The sequence below is a fragment of the Oncorhynchus gorbuscha genome, linkage group LG03 (genome assembly GCF_021184085.1).
Source record: "Oncorhynchus gorbuscha isolate QuinsamMale2020 ecotype Even-year linkage group LG03, OgorEven_v1.0, whole genome shotgun sequence".
NCBI classification, from domain to species: Eukaryota; Metazoa; Chordata; class Actinopteri; order Salmoniformes; family Salmonidae; genus Oncorhynchus; species Oncorhynchus gorbuscha.
Window position 1 is genome coordinate 51,467,743 of NC_060175.1, and position 19,027 is coordinate 51,486,769.

Genomic DNA, 19,027 nt, shown 5'->3' on the forward strand with positions numbered 1-19,027 from the left:
CAGCATCATGTTATGGGTATGCTTGTAATGGTTAAGGACTGGGGAGTTTTTAAGGATAAAAAAGAAAGGGAATGGAGCTAGGCACAGGCAAAATCTGGAAAACCTGGTTCAGTCTGCTTTCCACCAGACAATAGGTAATTAATACAGCAGGACAATAACCGAAAACAAAAGGCCAAATCTAGTACATTGGAGTAGCTTACCAAGAAGACAGTGAATGTTCCCAAGTGAACGAGTTACAGTTTTGACTTAAATCTACTTGAACATCTATGTCAATACTTGAAAATGGTTGTCTAGCAATGATCAAAAACCAATTTGACAGAGCTTGAAGAATTTTGAAAAGAATAATGAGTAAATGTTGTACAATCCAGGTGTGGAAAGCTCTTAGAGACTTACCCAGAAAGAATCATAGCTGTAATCGCTGCCAAAGGTGCTTCTACAAAGTATTGACTCAGGGGTGTGAATACTTATGTAAATAAGATATTTCTGTAGTTCATTATCAATGAATTTGCAAACATTACTGAAAGCATGTTTCCACTTTGTCATTATGTTCTTTTGTGTGTAGATGGGTGAGAAAAACATATATTTAATCCATTTTGAATTCAGGCTGTAACCCCCGAAAATGTGGAGTAGGTCAAGGGGTATGAAAGCGCTGCACATGACTGAATGTGTGCAGTAGGCTACATGCTGCTGTAACTGGCAACATTTTGAAAAGCATTTCCCTAGTCTCTGACATGTTATCAGAAGTGAGAAATGACGTCATATTCCTTCAATTCTCTTAATGTTCAATTCATGCCCCTGAACGAGGCAGTTAACCCACTGTTCCTAGGCCGTCATTGAAAATAATGATTTTAAATTAAAAACATTTTTTTAAATGTTAGAGTTCTTTACAGTCCTTTATCAGCACTTTTCTCAAGTGCTGATAAAAGACTGTCTTTCTGTCTTATCATGATATTCATTACGCCTGTTTCTTTTTCTACAGAGTGAAGACCCAGAAAGGTACCGAAAGGATTCCTCCGTACATTTGTGATTGGATGTGAGTCTACTTTTGACCCCGCAAAACTGAAGATGACGTTGCTATGGAAACTGCTGTTGCTGCAGTCACTCATGGGGTGCCTAGCAGGTAAATAACTTTTGATGCAAGCAAGAGCTCTCTTTGTGAAGTTTTGTGTCTCATTCATATGTTTTTGGGGGGCAGGTTGCAGTGTGAAAGCCATAGTTTAGAATGAAGCTAGCTCAAGTAACACAGGACACAGGGAAACATTAAGATACAAATAATGAGGTTGTAAAATGTATTTGATAATAAAGGAGGTTGTTAAAGGAAATCATTGTAATTGTATGGTCAGCAGTCCGTAAAGGTTGACTGCTGTTAGCGCAATCGTTATGAATATAAACAAGGAGATTGGGTTGCGGATATGAAATTAAAGACAGAAATATTAAATGTAATGCATTGATTGCAAAAGAGTGTGAGATTTAATCAGCAGAGGAAAAAATGGCAATGACCTTTGTTCTGGGGTAAACTAAGACTGCATCATGCTCATACAGTAGAATGTACTGCAGAGTCAAGGCCAAAAATGTGAAATATTAGACAATGACTGGTGAAAAATAGAAGCTTTGGACTTCTACTGTCACAATCAAATGGTTGCCGCTTGCGGTAACTCGATTTGGCGTCATTTGGTTTGGTGAACAGAGAAGCTCTCCTCTAATTTTCGTAAAATATACATAATTAGGTTAAATACATATAAAGGATCATTGATAACATTAACATTGATATCAAAGCTTCATTGTTTCATATAATTCCTGTCACTATCTATTTGGATGTCAGATGATAGTTCTTTAGGTTACAGAAACATTTGGGGGCTAAGGGGGATGGGAAAGGAACAAAGGTCAAAGGTTGCTGATGACGTCTGCGTTGTGGATGGTGGATGACGGATGGCATCTTTCCCTTCAAGATGTGTCGATACGTGTCTAGATTCATGGTCTCCGATACGATACAGGAACGGTACATTTTAGTTTGAAATGATTCAGTGTGATTCACTGTGATTAGAGAAAGAATCGATGCAATTTCTTCCTCTGTGATACGATTCGATGCACTAACATGTTGCATAAACACATGACTTTATCATTCTAAATCATAATCTGCTGCTGATGGAGAGCTCATGAGCTGGATTAGTCTGACCTGACTTCTGTGTGTGTGTGTGTGTGTGTGTGTGTGTGTGTGTGTGTGTGTGTGTGTGTGTGTGTGTGTGTGTGTGTGTGTGTGTGTGTGTGTGTGTGTGTGTGTGTGTGTGTGTGTGTGTGTGTGTGTGTGTGTGTGTGTGTGTGTGTGTGTGTGTGTGTGTGTGTGTGTGTGTGTGTGTGTGTGTGCATGCGTGCGTGCGTGCGTGCGTGTGTCTATGTCTATGGTGTATAGTGGGGTCTGAAATTATTAACACTCTTCATGAAGATGAGCAATAATGACTATCTAAAATACATCATTCAAATACTGAGCTATATTGTATGCTTAAAAAAAGACATGATCTTCTACATTGTAGAATAATAGTGATGACATCAAAACTTTTATATAACACATATTGAATCATGTGGTAACCAAAAAAGTGTATTTTATATTTGAGATTCTTCAAAGTAGCCAACATTCCCCCTTGATGACAGCTTTGCACAATCTTGGCATTCTCTCAACCAGCTTCACCTGGAATGCTTTTCCAAAAGTCTTGAAGGATTTCCCACATATACTGAGCGCTTGTTGGCTGCTTTTCCTTCACTCTGCGGTCCAACTCATCCCAAACCATCTCATGACTGTAAGTCGCTTTGGATAAAAGCGTCTGCTAAATGGCATATAGTATAGTAGTATAGTAGGTCGAGTGATTGTGGAGGCCAGGTCATCTGATGCAGCACTCCATCACTCTCCTTCTTAGTCAAATAACCCTTACACAGCCTGGAGGTTTGTTGGGTCAATGTTCTGTTGAAAAACAAATGATAATCCCACTAAGCGCAAACCAGACAGAATGGCATATCGCTGCAGATTGCTGTGGTAGCCATGCTGGTTAAGTGTGCCTTGAATTCTAAATAAAACACAGACAGTGTCACCAGCAAAGCACCCCCACACCATCACACCTCAATGTTTCATGGTGGGAACCACACATGCAGAGATCATCCGTTCACCTACTCTGCGTCTCATAAAGACAAGACAGTTGGAACCAAAAATCTCAAATTTTGATTAATCAGATCAAAGGACAGATTTCCACCGGTCTAATAAAATCAAATCAAATGTATTTATATAGCCCTTCGTACATCAGCTGATATCTCAAAGTGCTGTACAGAAACCCAGCCTAAAACCCCAAACAGCAAGAAATGCAGGTGTAGAAGCATGGTGGCTAGGAAAAACTCCCTAGAAAGGCCAAAACCTAGGAAGAAACCTAGAGAGGAACCAGGCTATGTGGGGTGGCCATTCCTCCTCTGGCTGTGCCGGGTGGAGATTATAACAGAAAATGGCCAAGATGTTCAAATGTTCATAAATGACCAGCATGGTCGAATAATAATAAGGCAGAACAGTTGAAACTGGAGCAGCAGCACAGTCAGGTGGACTGGGGACAGCAAGGAGTCATCATGTCACGTCCTGGGGCACGGTCCTAGGACTCAGGTCCTCCGAGAGAGAGAAAGAAAGAGAGAATTAGAGAGAGCATATGTGGGGTGGCCACTGCTCCATTGCTTGGGCCAAGTCTCAAGAAGAGACTGGGCCCAAGCAAGTCTCTTCTTATTATTTGTGTCCTTTACTAGTGTTCTTTGCAGCAATTAGACCATGAAGGCCTGATTCACGTAGTCTCCTTTGAACAGTTGATGTTGAGATGTGTCTGTTACTTGAACTCTGTGCAGCATTTATTTTGGCTGCAATTTCTGAGGCTTATAACTCTAATGAACGTATCCTCTGCAGCAGAGGTAAGTCTGGGTCTTCCTTTCCTGTGACGGTCCTCATGAGAACCAGTTACATCGTAGCGCTTGATGGTTTTTGCAACTCGTGTTTTAAAGTAATGGTGAACTTTCGTTTCTCTTTGTTTATTTGAGCTGTTCTTGCAATAATTCTTGTATTTTACCAAATAGGGCTGTCTTCTGTATACAGTGGCTTGTGAAAGTATTCACCCCCCTTGGCATTTTTTCTATTTTGTTGCCTTACACCCTGGACTTTTTGGGCGGTTTGTATCATTGGATTTTCACAATATGCGTACCACTTTGAAGATGTAAAACATTTTTATTGTGAAACAAACAAGAAATAAGATAAAGAAACAGACAACTTGAGCGTGCATAACTATTCACCCCCCCCAAAATTAATACTTTGTAGAGACACCTTTTGCAGCAATTGCAGCTGCAAGTCTCTTGGGGTGTGTCTCTATAAGCTTGGCACATCTAGCCACTGGGATTTTTGCCCATTATTTAAGGCAAAACTGCTCCAGCTCCTTCAAGTTGGATGGGTTCCGCTGGTGCACAGCAATCTTTAAGTCATACCACAGATTCTCAATTGGATCGAGGTCTGGGCTTTGACAAGGCCATTCCAAGACATTTAAATGTTTCCCCTTAAACCACTCAAGTGTTGGTTTAGCAGTATGCTTGGGGTCATTATCCTGCTGTAAGGTGATCCTCCATCTCAGTCTCAAATCTCTGGAAGACTCAAACAGGGTTCCCTCAAGAATGTCCTTGTATTTAGCGTCATTCCTTCAATTCTGACCAGATTCCCAGTCCCGGCAAATGAAAAACATCCCCACAGCATGATGCTGCCACCACCTTGCTTCACTGTGGATGATATGTTATTCTCGGGGTGATGAGAGGTCCATCAAGGAAAACTCCAGACATAGAGTTTTCCTTGATAGACAAAAAAATACATTTGAGTCTCATCTGACCAGAGTATCTTCTTCCATATGTTTGGAGAGTCTCCCACATGCCTTTTGGCGAACACCAAATGTGTTTGCTATTTTTTTTTCTTCTTTAAGAAATTGCTTTTTTTCTGGCCACTGTTCCGTAAAGCCCAGCTCTGTGGAGTGTACGATTTAAAGTGGTCCTATGGACAGATATTTCAATCTCCGCTGTGGAGCTTTGCAGCTCCTTCAGGGTTACCTTTGGTCTCTTTGTTGCCTCTCTGATTAATGCCCTCCTTGCCTGGTCCATGAGTTTTGGTGGGCGGCCCTCTCTTGGCCGGTTTGTTGTGGTGCCATATTCTTTCCATTTTTTAATAATGGTTTTAATGGTGCTGTGTGGGATGTTCAGCCCTGATCTGTACTTCTCCACAACTTTGTCACTGACCTGTTTGGAGAGCTCCTTGGTCTGCATGATGTTGCTTGCTTGGTGGTGCCCCTTTCTTAGTGTTGTTGCAGACTCTGGGGCTTTTCAGAACATGTGTATATATACTGAGATTGTTAGATCATGTGACACACAGGTGGACTTTATTTAACTTATTATGTGACTTCTGAATTTAATTGCAGTTGCACCAGATCTTATTTAGAGGCGTAATAGCAAACGGGGTGAATACATATGCACGCACCACTTTTCCGTAAAAAAATCAAAAATACATTTAAACAAGTTATTTTTTTAACTTCAGTTCACCAAGTGTGACTATTTTGTGTATGTCCATTACATGAAATCCCCATTTTTTTTATTTATTACAGGTTGTAATGCAACAAAATAGGAAAAACGCCAAGGGGGATGAATACTTTTGCAAGGCACTGTACCAACACAACTGATTGGCTCAAATCATTAAGAAGGAAAGAAATTCCACAAATTAAGTTTTAACAAAGACACACATGTTAATTGAAATGCATTCCAGCTGATTATCTCATATATCATTAAGCTGGTTGAGAGAATTCCAAGAGTGTGCAAAGCTGTCATCAAGGCAATGGGTGGCTATTTGAAGAATTTGTTTAACACTTTTTTGGTTACTACACGATTCCATATACTGTATTTCCTAATGCTGATGCCTTCACTATTATTCTACAATGTAGGAAATAGTAAAAAGGAAAAAAGAAATTGAATGAGTATGTGTGTCCAAACTTTTGACTGATACTGTACATATTACCTCAATTACCTCGATTAACCTTGACCCCCGCAAATTGACTCGGCACTGGTACTCCCTGTATATAGCCTCGTTATTGTTATTTTATTGCTGCTCTTATAATTTCAGCACACAAAACATTTTAGCATTTAAATGCTGAAGGTGCTGCACAGATGTGCAAGATCAGGAACAGGCCACTTACCTCGCGTTGATCAGTGCATGAAGCTGGGCACAGTGCGTGGTTTGACCAGGCTTCTGATATTGCCTGGGGTTGTTCTGCATGCAAAATGACCTGTAGGTCAATGACTGTCAACACAGTTACATGCAGTTCCATGCTGAAGGAGTGGACACATCAGTTGTGAGAGCTATTTGATATTTCTGTAAAGTCAAAATAATTTAATATGAGCATTTGGATCAGTTTGCGGTCCACAGAACTTATGCACTTGTATCTTAAACATTTGAATCGGGACCCGAGGTGAATCTACATCTCTACTACTGACCTAAGTGAAGTACTGTGTAGAATACGCCCTTGCGGTTATAGCACACTCTGTGTGAAAGACATTTGTTAGTAAATGTTTGTTCTTGTGAAGATTACAGATACGCCGAGCATGAAAGAACCCCTGCTTTCATCCATGCTGATCCATAATGGAAGTGTGTTTTTGCTCATTTAGTTCATCCCTACATCAAACCTAATACAGTAATCAGAAGAGGTATTATAATATCCCCCTTGAACCCAGTCATCAATGTCCACAGTGCCATTGAAAATCTTTCGGCGGGAAATAGAGACTCACGGAGAGTGCTCCTGTTCTCCCTATCTGCCTTTAGTGCCGCCGTGAAAGAAACAGTAAGGCATACACTATTATTTCTATACAGTATAGCAGGGGAACAGGGGGATATGAATCACACAGAAATCCTTATTGTAAGTTTTGGAGTATCCGTCATTCATGTACAGTAAAGCTGAATTATAGCTTCATTATCCCCACAAGGCTCTCCTGCATTGATCACATTTTGATGGAGGATTTTAATTTCTCTTGCTTACAAATTGGTGGGGGTCAACGGAGAACATCAGTTGGATTTCTCAGTCTTTAATCAAGAGGCATTATCCTAGGCAAGATTTTCAAAAGGCTCTACTGATGAAGCACTAGACTCTGGCACTAGTTCACCCTCCCCATCCAACACTAGACAGTTTTGGGACTGCACGCCTTTCTTATTCTCATGATTGGGAGTTGGAATTTGATTGTAAAGGAGTCTGTAGACTTCATACTTGTCTTTTGTTCTTATGTGTCATTCAAATCAGACTTTGGCATGCAGTTGGCACTGGCTGATTGACCAGCATCTGATAAACACAGTTTGTTGCCACAGTACTCATATAGTAAAGCTAGAAGAGCCGCTACCTCTATGGCCAGAAATGATTTTGCACTCGATCCGTTTCTCTTTAAGGACCAATACATAAGCTCTCCTAAGTATGCCAACAAAAAGAGTCCTTTACCTGCTGTTGAAAATTACAAGACAGATGTGGGCAAATAATACAAATGTAGGCTAATAAGTATCATTATGTTTTCAGTGATACACACAACATTTTATCCATGTTACATCTGGGAGCAGGTTCTAGTCATTTATTATCTTTGAAAGGTGTGATCCCAGTTTGCCATGTACTGTAAGACACTTGTCTTTCATGACGTGCACTAGCTGTCTGAATGCAGCTTTGTGAAACTGACCGAAAAGGTCAAGCAACCTGGCGAACGCCAGTGAAAGGGAAGGTTACCCCTGAAAAGGCAAGGATTCACAGTCAGACTGTACCGAATGTGTTGAGGGGGCCGTAATGATCTCTGTCCCCTGCTAGGCGTGTTCCTTTGTTCTGCTAGTGTGCCTCAACAGAGTTGCCTCCTGTTTCCCCTGCCTGCACTGTGCTACCTGCGCGTCACTCTCACCCTCACTGTTAGCATCTGATTACCCCAGCGCAGCGCCACACTCTTCCCCAGGACACGCTCAGAATCCTGATACCCTGCCTTTTATTCCTGCTTACTCCATCATGATGACGACCCATGCCTTTACTTAATTTAGCTTTTACTTAAGCTACATACATTCTTATTATATAAAATATTATTAGCATATTAGCACAGTTACACTAAGCAGCACTAATGGTACTTATAGTATGAACTCAGCCCTGATGGCTTAACGTTTTGCCGCCTGTCCCAAAACCATTTGATTTCCACGCCTAAGCTGCTTGCTGTGCTCGTGGAGAATAAAAGTGTCTTACTCCATGTGGGCTCAAATGTCTTTAAAGGCCACATTGCTGTGTAAGTGAAAAAGGACATGAAAGAGACATTGTGCACACAAAGGAGTTCTCTATGGCTAAACGGTGAATCGTTTTGCATCGTTTTCTTAGCGAGATGACCTTCACAGCTCCAGAGACATTACTGTAGTTGTTCTGTCTCTGTGAAAGTCCACCTGTTGTTGTTAGAACCCGGAAAAGGACATGGAACAAAATGGTGAATGTACTTTCGGGATGCCTTTATGTTCCAGAGCACTTCTCCGAATGAGGATGTCGCATCAGCTTTGCTTTATCTCTTATGCTTTCTGAGCTGTGCCTATAGGTATAGAGTCTGTCTAAAGAAGCCACTAAAATACATGTGTGCATACTAAAAGGCATGTTACTGAATCAAGGTTGTACGACATCCTTTCATGGATTCCTCCTCAGTTCACCTTTTCTCTGGGATTTCAATAGGGGCTGAGTTATTTTCAAGATCCTGAAGGACAGAACACGAGAGATCCATAGATGTGAAACAGAAGGACAAAGAGGAAAGTCCGTTTTCACACCAGCTGCTCTGGACATCCTGGTGTTTACTGTATTGTATGCAGAGTACAACATGTGTTGTATCTAAACCGCCACAGGAAATGTCCAATACGAGCCATAGCATACTGCAAACACATGAATATGATTTTGCAAAGTCACTTTACAATGCAGGTTTTGTAGCATCTTGTCGTATTGATCAATTTCAACACATTTTTCTTTCATGGGTAATACTCAATGTTTTCAGGCGAAAAATGAAACAGCAGGATTCCACAGCAGTCAGTTGATGGCCAAGTTATTCAAGGACTGTAAAGCAAACCCAGTAGGTGGCATGTAGACAAAGCCAATTTTCATGAAACAATTTTTGTCCTCTGTTTCATTTCATGTTCATGTAGGAGTGCTGTGTCACCGACCTACTGCTGCTGTTGTGAATAAGTATGCTAATATAGCCGTAAATAGCTTGCTCAGTTTGCTCTCCTTATCCAACGTTGTACACTTTTATGAATACACACGATTTCTTGGGGTGGGCATAATGGTGTCATGTTACGGCCTTTATCTTCCCCTTGCATTAAGGTCCACGCAGCAGGCACTTCATAGCCCTTATCACTATACATTGGACGAAATTGTTCTCAATATATATCGCTAATAGAAATCTTAATTTGATTATACAGTACCGGTCAATAGTTTGGACACACCTTCTCATTCAAGGGTTTTTCTTTATTTTTTTACTATTGTATACATTGTAGAATAATAGTGAAGACATAGGAACTATGAAATAACACATATGGAATCATGTAGTTAGCAAAAAAGTGTTAAACAAATCAAAATATATTTATATTATTCAAAGTAACCACACTTTGCCTTGATGACAGCTTTGCACACTCTTGGCATTCTCTCAACCAGCTTCACCTGGAATGCTTTCCCATGTATGCTGAGCACTTGTTGGCTGCTTTTCCTTCACACTGCGGTCTAACTCATCCCAAACCATCTCAATTGGGTTGAGGTCGGGTGATTGTGGAGACTTCATCTGATGCAGCACTCCATCACTCTCCTTCTTGGTCAAATAACCCTTACACAGCTTGGAGGTTTTATTTTTTATTTTATTTTACCTTTATTTAACTAGGCAAGTCAGTTAAGAACAAATTCTTATTTACAATGATGGCCTAGGAACAGTAGGTTAACTGCCTGTTCAGGGGCAGAACGACATATTTTTACCTTGTCAGCTCAGGGATATGAACTTGCAACCTTTCGGTTACTAGTCCAACACTCTAAACACTATTCTACCCTGCCGCCCCCAGGTGTGTGGGGTCATTATCCTGTTGAAAAACAGATGATAGTCCCACTAAGCGCAAACTAGATGGGATGGCGTATTGCTACAGAATGCTGTAGTAGCCATGCTGCTTAAGTGTGCCTTGAATTCTAAATAAATCACCAGCAAAGCACCATCACGCCTCCTCCTCCATGCTTCACGGTGGGAACCACACATGTGGAGATCATCCGTTCACCTACTTTGTTTCTCACAAAGACAGCGGTTAGAACCAAAAATCTCAAATTTGACTCATCAGACCAAAGGACAGATTTCCACTGGTCTAATGTCCATTGCTCATGTTTCTTGGCCCAAGCAATTCTCTTCTTATTATTGGTGTCCTTTAGTAGTGGTTTCTTTGCAGCAATTTTACCACGAAGGCCTGATTCACGCAGTTTCCTCTGAACAGTTGATGTTGAGATGTGTCTGTTACTTGAACTCTGTGAAGCATTTATTTGGGCTGCAATCTGAGGTGCAGTTAACTGTAATGAACTTATCCTCTGCAGCAGAGAAAACTCAGGGTCTTCCTTTCATGTGGCGGTCCTCATGAGAGCAAGTTTCATCTAGTGCTTGAGGTTTTTTGCGACTGCACTTGAAGAAACTTTCATAGTTCTTGACATTTTCTGCATTGACTGACCAACATGTCTTAAAGTAATGATAAACTTTTGTTTCTCGTTGCTTATTTGAGCTGTTCTTGCCATAATATGGACTTGGTCTTTTACCAAATAAGGCTATCTTCTGTATACCACCTCTACCTTGTCACAACACAACTGATTGGCTCAAATGCATTATTAACTTTTAACAAGGCACAACTGTTAACTGAAGTGCATTCAAGGTGACTACCTCGTGAAGCTGGTTGAGAGAATGCCAAGGGTGTGCAAAGCTGTCATCAATGCAAAAGGTGGCTACTTTGAAGAATCTCGTATGAAATATATTTTGATTTGTTGAACACTTTTTTGGTTACTACATGACTCCATATGTGTTATTTCATAGCTTTGATGTCTTCACTATTATTCTATAATGTAAAAAATAGTACAAATAAAGTAAGGGTGTGTCCAACTGTTGACTGGTACTGTATGTCACAATCACCTATATTTCAAAAGCAATTCACATGTATTTAAGGATTCATTGAATTGCGCTTGACTCCAGCAAAATATGGTTTCAGTTTGGAAAAGTATAAATCAGTTCCAAAATGTTTACAGAATGACTTTATATGGAGTGATATTAGTGTCAACAAAACTATCACAGATCAGTCTATTTGATCGAAATTGCATTGTCTGCAATGTGTCTACAGGCAACTTGAACACCTAGTTAAAGTAATTAACACTTAGCATCTCGCATATAAGTCAGAATCTCATGAAACTAATAATACTTTTTTTCCCCCTAGCAGCTAAAAGCTATCGTATAATCTCAAAGGAAAAAGCATTGCATTTCATAATGATTGACTAGTTAAAAGCGTGTTGCAACATTATTGTTCTATTAATCCTATTGATCTAAAGACAGAGGATGAGAAAACAACCCTCGTGTCTATTAAGAGCTGAAAGGAGTTTGAGGTGGGGTGCCGTTCTCAACTGGCCCTGAAATTGTCCTTCGGTGTGGTGTGGTGATCGGCAGTGCTCCGTCCTCTCACACTGGGAGGGATTGGTTGAGTTCTTAAAGGGACAGTGCTGTAAGGTGTGGTTTGTAGTTACACCACGAGCAGGCGAGAAGGGCTATGCTCGAGATGGAAGGACCACTGGATGGATCAAAGTAGGCAAATATGAATATCCATGGACCATGCAAAATACATCCCATTGGTAACATGGAAATCGCTGTCACTCATGGAAACACATGGAAATATATTGTCACCTCAGCATTATGATGAGTGATAGCTTGGCTGTTTTACTGTTTTTGCACCAACATCTCTGGCTGTCAGAGTGTGACAATGGCATGGCTCCTGACATTTTCTGATGTAGTTTGTGGCAGTGCTCCCCTAAATACTTATTCTATTCATCTCCAACTAGGCATTGTGGTAGCTATGTTCAATACTGGGCTGCTTCCTGCCAATACCAGGTATCCAATTTGATCCATAGCCTCTATTCATGTCTTCTCAAGTCAATTACAATCACGTCAATTACATCAAACTTATTAACTTGAGCATTTTTCTTCATTCCATTGATAATGGTGATGAACTGATTTCAGAATAATAAGACATTGTCATCTGAGAGGCTCTAATTATGGGATACTTGTTTTCAAATGCAATTACTTTCAAATGTGTTCACTTTTTTTGTCTGAAAGGGATTCTGTCTGTAAATGCATGTCATATCTGTGCCCTATCTACGGGAGATGAATACTCCCCTGTCCCACTGAACTACTCCAGCGCAGGAGAGAACCATTCTTTCTAATAGCTCATTTGAGGCATGAAAGATATGGGCAGATTTTCTCAATTCCTTGACCTTGAACCCATTTATGAAGTCTTTTTACATGGCCTTTCTACGAAGAGGCTCGCCTAGACATCCACTCTGGCTCCCAGAGCATGGAGAAATGCATTCCCTCTGAAGTTTTCTGTATAGCTCGTGTATCTGCTCCAATTGTTCCACCAGTGTATCTGGACCACGTGTCTTGCGTTGTCTCCACAGAGGAGAAAGGAGTAGGAGGAGGAGGAAGAGAGGACAGGATATCTAAACGAACACCTATGCAGTAGCCCAAGAGTCCAGCAGCTGCTAGAAGACACTTGATTCAGCTGGCCTATAGTAATGATGGGGGAAAAAATATACTGTTACATATCGGGATATTATTTTATACAGTTGAAGTCGGAAGTTTACATACACTTAGGTTGAAGTCATTAAAACTAGTTATTCAACCCCTCCAAAAATGTTTTGTTAACAAACTTTGTGCATGACACAAGAAATATTTCCAACAATTGTTTACAGATGGATTATTTCACTTATCATTCACTGTATCACAATTCCAGTGGGTCAGAGGTTTAAATACACTTAGTTGACTATGCCTTTAAACAGCTTGGAAAATTCCAGAAAATGATGTCATGGCTTTAGAGGCTTCTGTTAGGCTAATTGACATCATTTGAGTAAATTGGAGGTGTACCTGTGGATGTATTTCTAGGCCTTCCTTCTAACTCAGTGCCTCTTTGCTTGACATCATGGGAAAATCAATAGAAATCAGCTCAATTTTCTTTGTGGACCTCCACAAGTCTGGTTCATCCTTGGGAACAATTTCCAAACGCCTGAAGTTACTACGTTCATCTGTACATACAATAGTACGCAAGTATAAACACCACGGGACCACTCAGCCGTCATACCGCTCAGGAAGGGGACGCGTTCTGTCTCCTAGAGATGAACGTACTTTGGTACGAAAAGGAGGTGGAGTACAAAAGTATCTAAATCCACAGTAAAACAAGTCCTATATCAGCATACCCTGAAATGCCACTCACCAAGGAAGAAGCCACTGCTCCAAAACTGCCATAAGAAAGCCAGACTACAGTTTGCAACCACACACTTGGAGAAGTGTCCTCTGGTCTGATGAAACAAAAATAGAACTGTTTGGCCATAATGACCATTGTTATATTTGGAGGAAAATGTGGGAGGCTTCAAGCCTAAGAACACCATCCCAACCGTGAAACATGGGGGTGGCAGCATCATGTTTTGGGGTTGCTTTGCTGCAGGAGGGACTGGTGCACTACACAAAATAGATGGCATCATGAGGCAGGGCAATTATATGGATATATTGAAGCAACATCTCAAGACATCAGTCAGGAAGTTAAAGCTTGATCACAAATGGGTCTTCCAAATGGACAATGACCCCAAGCATACTTCCAAAGTTGTGGCCAAATGGCTTAAGGACAACAAAGTCAAGGTATTGGAGGGGCCATCACAAAGGCCTGACCTCAATCCTGTAGAAAATGTGTGTGCAGAACTGAAAAGGCGTGTGCGAGCAAGGAGGCCTACAAAAATGATTCAGTTACACCAGCTCTGTCAGGAGGATTAGGCCAAAATTCACCCAACTTAACGTTTGACCCAAGTTTAACAATTTAAAGGCTATTTGCTACCAAATACTAATTGAGTGTATGTAAACTTCTGACCCATTGGGAATGTGATGAAAGAAATAAAAGCTGAAATAAATCATTCTCTCTACTATTATTCTGACATTCCACATTCTTAAAATAAAATAGTGATCCTAACTGACCTAAGACAGGGAATATAGTAAAATAAGATTGGGAGAGTATCAGAATATTTTTTGCACTAGTCGGCTCTACCTGCACCAAAACTCCAGTATTTGTCCTTCATAGCTTGTTCTCCACCTTCTATTAAAAAGAGGGAGCCAATTTATTTTCAGCACTTTTGTTTACATGACTGATGAAAACATGTTTTCTCATGGTTCTTTCTGGTCCCTTTGCAGCAGATATATGGTGTGCAATATGTTTGAAACATCGAATCGCAACACATAGAATCGTGAGAATCGCTATTCATATCGGATCGTTTTGTTTTAATATCGGATGGTGAAGTCCCAGGTAATTGCCAGCCCTAGTTTGGAGGAGTGTCATCTGAGTGATAGGCTGGGAGTGGCTGTAATATGTGAGGCTTGGAATATGAATCTGTGTTGAATGGATACTGAAAGAATTCACAAAGTAGATTCTCCTCTATGCTGGACTCCTTCTGGGCCTTTTTTATTCATGCTGAGGAAAGCTCTGCAAATTCATTTTCTGTCACCTGCTATTGGGCATCAGATTAGTTTGGGGAGGAGGCGGGGTTCAAACAGCTATTGCTTTTCAGCATTGCCACCAGACGGTCTTGGGCGGTCAAAGGCAGCCCTGAATATTGTATGGCAGGTGGGACATGGTGGGATAGGGATGTTTCTGAAATGTCGTACCTCAGTCCGCCTTGGAACATGTAAAGATTTCTCTCCCAACTAAAACAAAAACAAAACAGAAGTTATTTTGAATGAATGTCTTGACTCCCATTGTCAAAAAAAAGATGTACTTACCTCCAGCTGTGCAGATATTCCAGAAACACCTGGGACCAAGTGCCTTATGGGTGCGTGTTAAACAAAGTTCTGGAGGTAGTTGTAGCTCTACCTGCACAGTGGAATTGGGAAGTTCCATTTTGGAGAAGTGATGAACAGCAAACATTAAAGAAAGAGGATTGCAGTTGTGTTTACAGCTTAATCCACATAAGCTTGGGGACCATCGTGGTAGCAATTATAGGCATAATATACTTTTTATGCAATTATTTTACACTATCATCACAATTATTATGTTGTTATTCCTGTGTTATGGCATTACTAGGGTTGCAAAGGGAGGGTATGTTACTGGAAACGTTCCAGTAATCTACCAGAAATTTGGTAACTTTCAAGGATTATATGTAATTTATCATAAAACATCTAGTGGCCCTTTTGGGTACTTCAGATTATCACTGGTGTCTGTAATTATCTCGGGCCCTCTGTGTGGCCTTATCACACGTCAAATGTATGAAATAATTAAACAAGATGATTTTAAAAAGTACATTTGAATGACAACGCTGTAAAACAATCTCCTACATATAAACCATCAACTTAGTGAATACTATTGCTGTTTCATATGAGGGTATCAGCATTAACTATCCTTTATCCTTTTTTTTACACCATTTATTTATTTGACGATGTGAATACATCTTTGTTATAAATGTTTGGTGGCAGTTATGAAACAACTAAATAGTTTGAAGAGTTGCAGAGATAATTGAAAATGTGCCATTGTTGATCATGTGCTTTTTTCATTAATTCGGGTATTTTCTCTTGAACCATATGGTTTATCCACTGTGGACAATATGGACACACACATACAATATATGCTGTATATGAATACATTTAAAAAAAATGTTTTTGAAGTATAAATAGCCAAAGTTACCATAGAAGATTCCGGTAACTTAAATAAATTACAGGTAGCTTTGCAACCCTAGATATTACACCCTTGAAGTATGTAGACTACAAAGCCTGAAACTATGCTCAACTTTCAATTTCTGTATAAACCTCGGTGTCATAAACTCTGAGAAGGCAATCAGTGGATGTAATTTGCATTGTATTAGACTGACCCCAAGGCACAGCTTTGAGGACACAATCTGCACTAAATATCCAGCTCTTTGGTCCAAGGTTTTCTAGATCAGGAAAAGCACATCTAGGGGAAACTGTGTTTTCAAAAACAAACGGGTGTAATTTAGTCCTGTGGAATAATGTCTGTTGTTGTTTGTTATCGTAGGGTTGGTCTTTCTGTTTAGCATATAGAGTTTGATAAGGTGTGTGGTCCTGGGATTTACATTTTCAGGAGCATCTCTGATTGATTAAATGTTAGTCAGACATGTAGGATAAGTCAAAGCCATCACCTGGGCTCAGTGAGTTTGCATAAATATGCATGATGCCATCTGCAGCTCAATAAAAAAATTCACTGGGTTGCTAATGCTGCTTGCACATGACATGCATTATGTTTTCAATTGTCTACTACTGTATCTTCCTTGTTCATTTGAAATCTGCGATGAAAGCATCTGTGACGGCTCAGACTGATGGCTAATATACATATATTTATATGCTGTTCAATTAAACCGTGGACTTGGTACTGTCATTTTGTTCTAGCCAGGGTGATATTCATACAGTGCCTCTCTCTGCTCTTATCCACTGGCCGTGAAGGATGTAGCTAGTTGTGCTTGTGCCTGGACTGCCATGCATGTCAGATGGTCTGGTTGGATGTTAAAGTTCCAGTGGAAAGGCGTTCTCTCCAGGCAGTTTGACAACGGAAGGCTTAACATCGACCTCTGTCATTCCACTGGGTGGAGTGTCCTACCCCCTCTGTAGCAACCCAACCCCTGGTGTCAGGCGAGGCCAGCTGAGAGGTACTGCTGCTGGGTAGACTTTGTGGCCAATGGCTCCTGGATCTCAGTCCGGATGGACCTCCTAACCAGCACAGCTGTCCTGCTGTGCCTGCTTCAATTCCAATGTGTTTATTAGGATTAAATTAGCATGTGAGATGGACTAGAGTCAATCCCTGACCAGTAATGCTATTTATACTATATCAGGGGGAATATAGGCAGCTCTAATTTTTGACAAAATATAGCCAACTCTCCTTTCATATTGTAAAAGATCTATACTGAACCATTCAACAAAAACACATTAGCTTATTTTTCTGTTTTCTCGACTTCCTCCTCCTTACAGAGGGAAAGGTAATATGCCCTTCCACCCTGACTGTTCCTCCTCAAACATGACTACGGTTCTACTCCATTAAAGGATTCATTAGCCAGGCTATCTCGTTGATGACAGTATTAGTGAGAGCTCAACTCCTGTCGATGAAATCTAACACGGTGTCTTAGTAACGGGGAGCGTGCCCGCCTGCCTGCCTCTCCAGGTGCACTCACCTGCTCCTCCTCTGGAGAAGCAATTATTCTTTGTGTGGTAGGATGAAGGAGGAGGCGCTCCCCAGACGGTCACACAGCCAAGCCCCTGCTAATTGGTGATGTTAGGGATTCAGACCAGATGCCAGGAGCTCCTCGTTCTCCTTCTCCTCCTTTCTGCTTTGCTTCCTTCTTTCTACACTTTGGTTTTGTTTTGTCAACACTTGCTTTTGATATGTATATCAATAAATGTTTTATTCATGCAATCTAGGAAATCAGTCGGGTTAGCCCCGTGCCCCTCTTTATTTCCTCCCCACAATGATTCACCACATGTGTGTGGGTTCACAGTTTCAAAGGTGCTTTTCTGAAAGGCTGCTACAATTAAACAACCCGGGCGAAAATGAATGATTAATGCAATTGTCAATCTCACACCCGGAGAAAACAGCGCAGGTGAAACTGCAGATCCATGGTATTTTTTCTTCTGTTTTTCTGACAGGCTCCAGTATTTTTAATGAGTCTGTGATGCTAATTGAGTGGCTGGGAGGGAGGATTGATCAGTGCTGCTCCCGGCAGAACAGCTCAGAGGCATGGGGCAGAGGCAGGGGCACTGGCAGGATGTGCTGTATGGCGTAGGTTTAGAGTTCCTGTCTCCCAAAGGGCGTGTGCACCTGTTCCAGAATAACGGCTCTGGCTCTCCCTGTTAATCATCACATTTAAAGATGTGACGTTTAATTTAAACTGCGCTCTACTAAGATCATGTCAACGTTTATTAAGTCTCATAATGACTGTGACAGCAGAGGCCATCTTTGTGAAGAGCAAGTCACCATGACTCATGGATGGTAGTCCCCCCCCCCTGCCTGACTGCCTGTCAGTTGTCATGGAACTTTGACTGATGCAAGCCAATTCAAAGTGGTGATGTAGTAACTATGCAGTACTACCACACACTGATACTTTACATAATACAGTTGGTGTCTTGGTAAAAAAAAATCAAATTAAATTGTTTTTATCCACTGTTACAGTAACTCCACCACCTCGTCTATGTGCTTTCCTCATCAATATGTCCTATAGTCATGTAGAGTACCACTGCAAAATATTCACTGACAAGAACAGAAATGCTATGCAAATAGTCAATACCAGCTTGAAACTTTAGTCAATTGCCTGTTTGGTTGAACATTCTGTTCTGTTTTTACCCCCCCCCCCTGTACAGTAGCTTAATGGTTTAATATATATATTCGCCAGTCTCCGCTGTTGTTGCATCATCCGTCCAGGGAAGGTGGCATTGTGGACCCGAGATAAACACACGAGTCTGTCACATCGCTTGGGACTTCAGTCTAACCAGTAAGGACTCTGATGAGGCTGTCTGTCTGAGTGGAAACAAAACAAGTCCAATTATACCAGCTCAAGTGCAATGCAGTGGAGGCAGGCAAACAATATCGTTTTTCCTGTATTCTCTATCACAGACACCCTTTACTGGAATTATATTCTTTGTATAATGGAAAATAAGAATTCTGGTGCACACACACAAACATACACGCATCAACTAG

At 40.9% G+C, this 19,027-nt stretch overlaps 1 protein-coding gene across 4 annotated transcripts in view; it reads left to right on the forward strand.

Moving 5' to 3' along the window:
• The window catches only part of LOC124031511 (contactin-4-like), a 187,779-nt gene that overhangs the window by 22,795 nt on the left and 145,957 nt on the right, over positions 1-19,027 (forward strand). For all 4 annotated transcript variants that reach the window (XM_046342832.1, XM_046342830.1, XM_046342833.1 and 1 more), the window contains exon 2: positions 980-1,120. In XM_046342832.1, coding sequence (XP_046198788.1) covers positions 1,066-1,120 — 55 coding nt within the window. In that variant the 5' untranslated portion in view covers positions 980-1,065. The remainder of the gene's footprint in view (positions 1-979; positions 1,121-19,027) is intronic.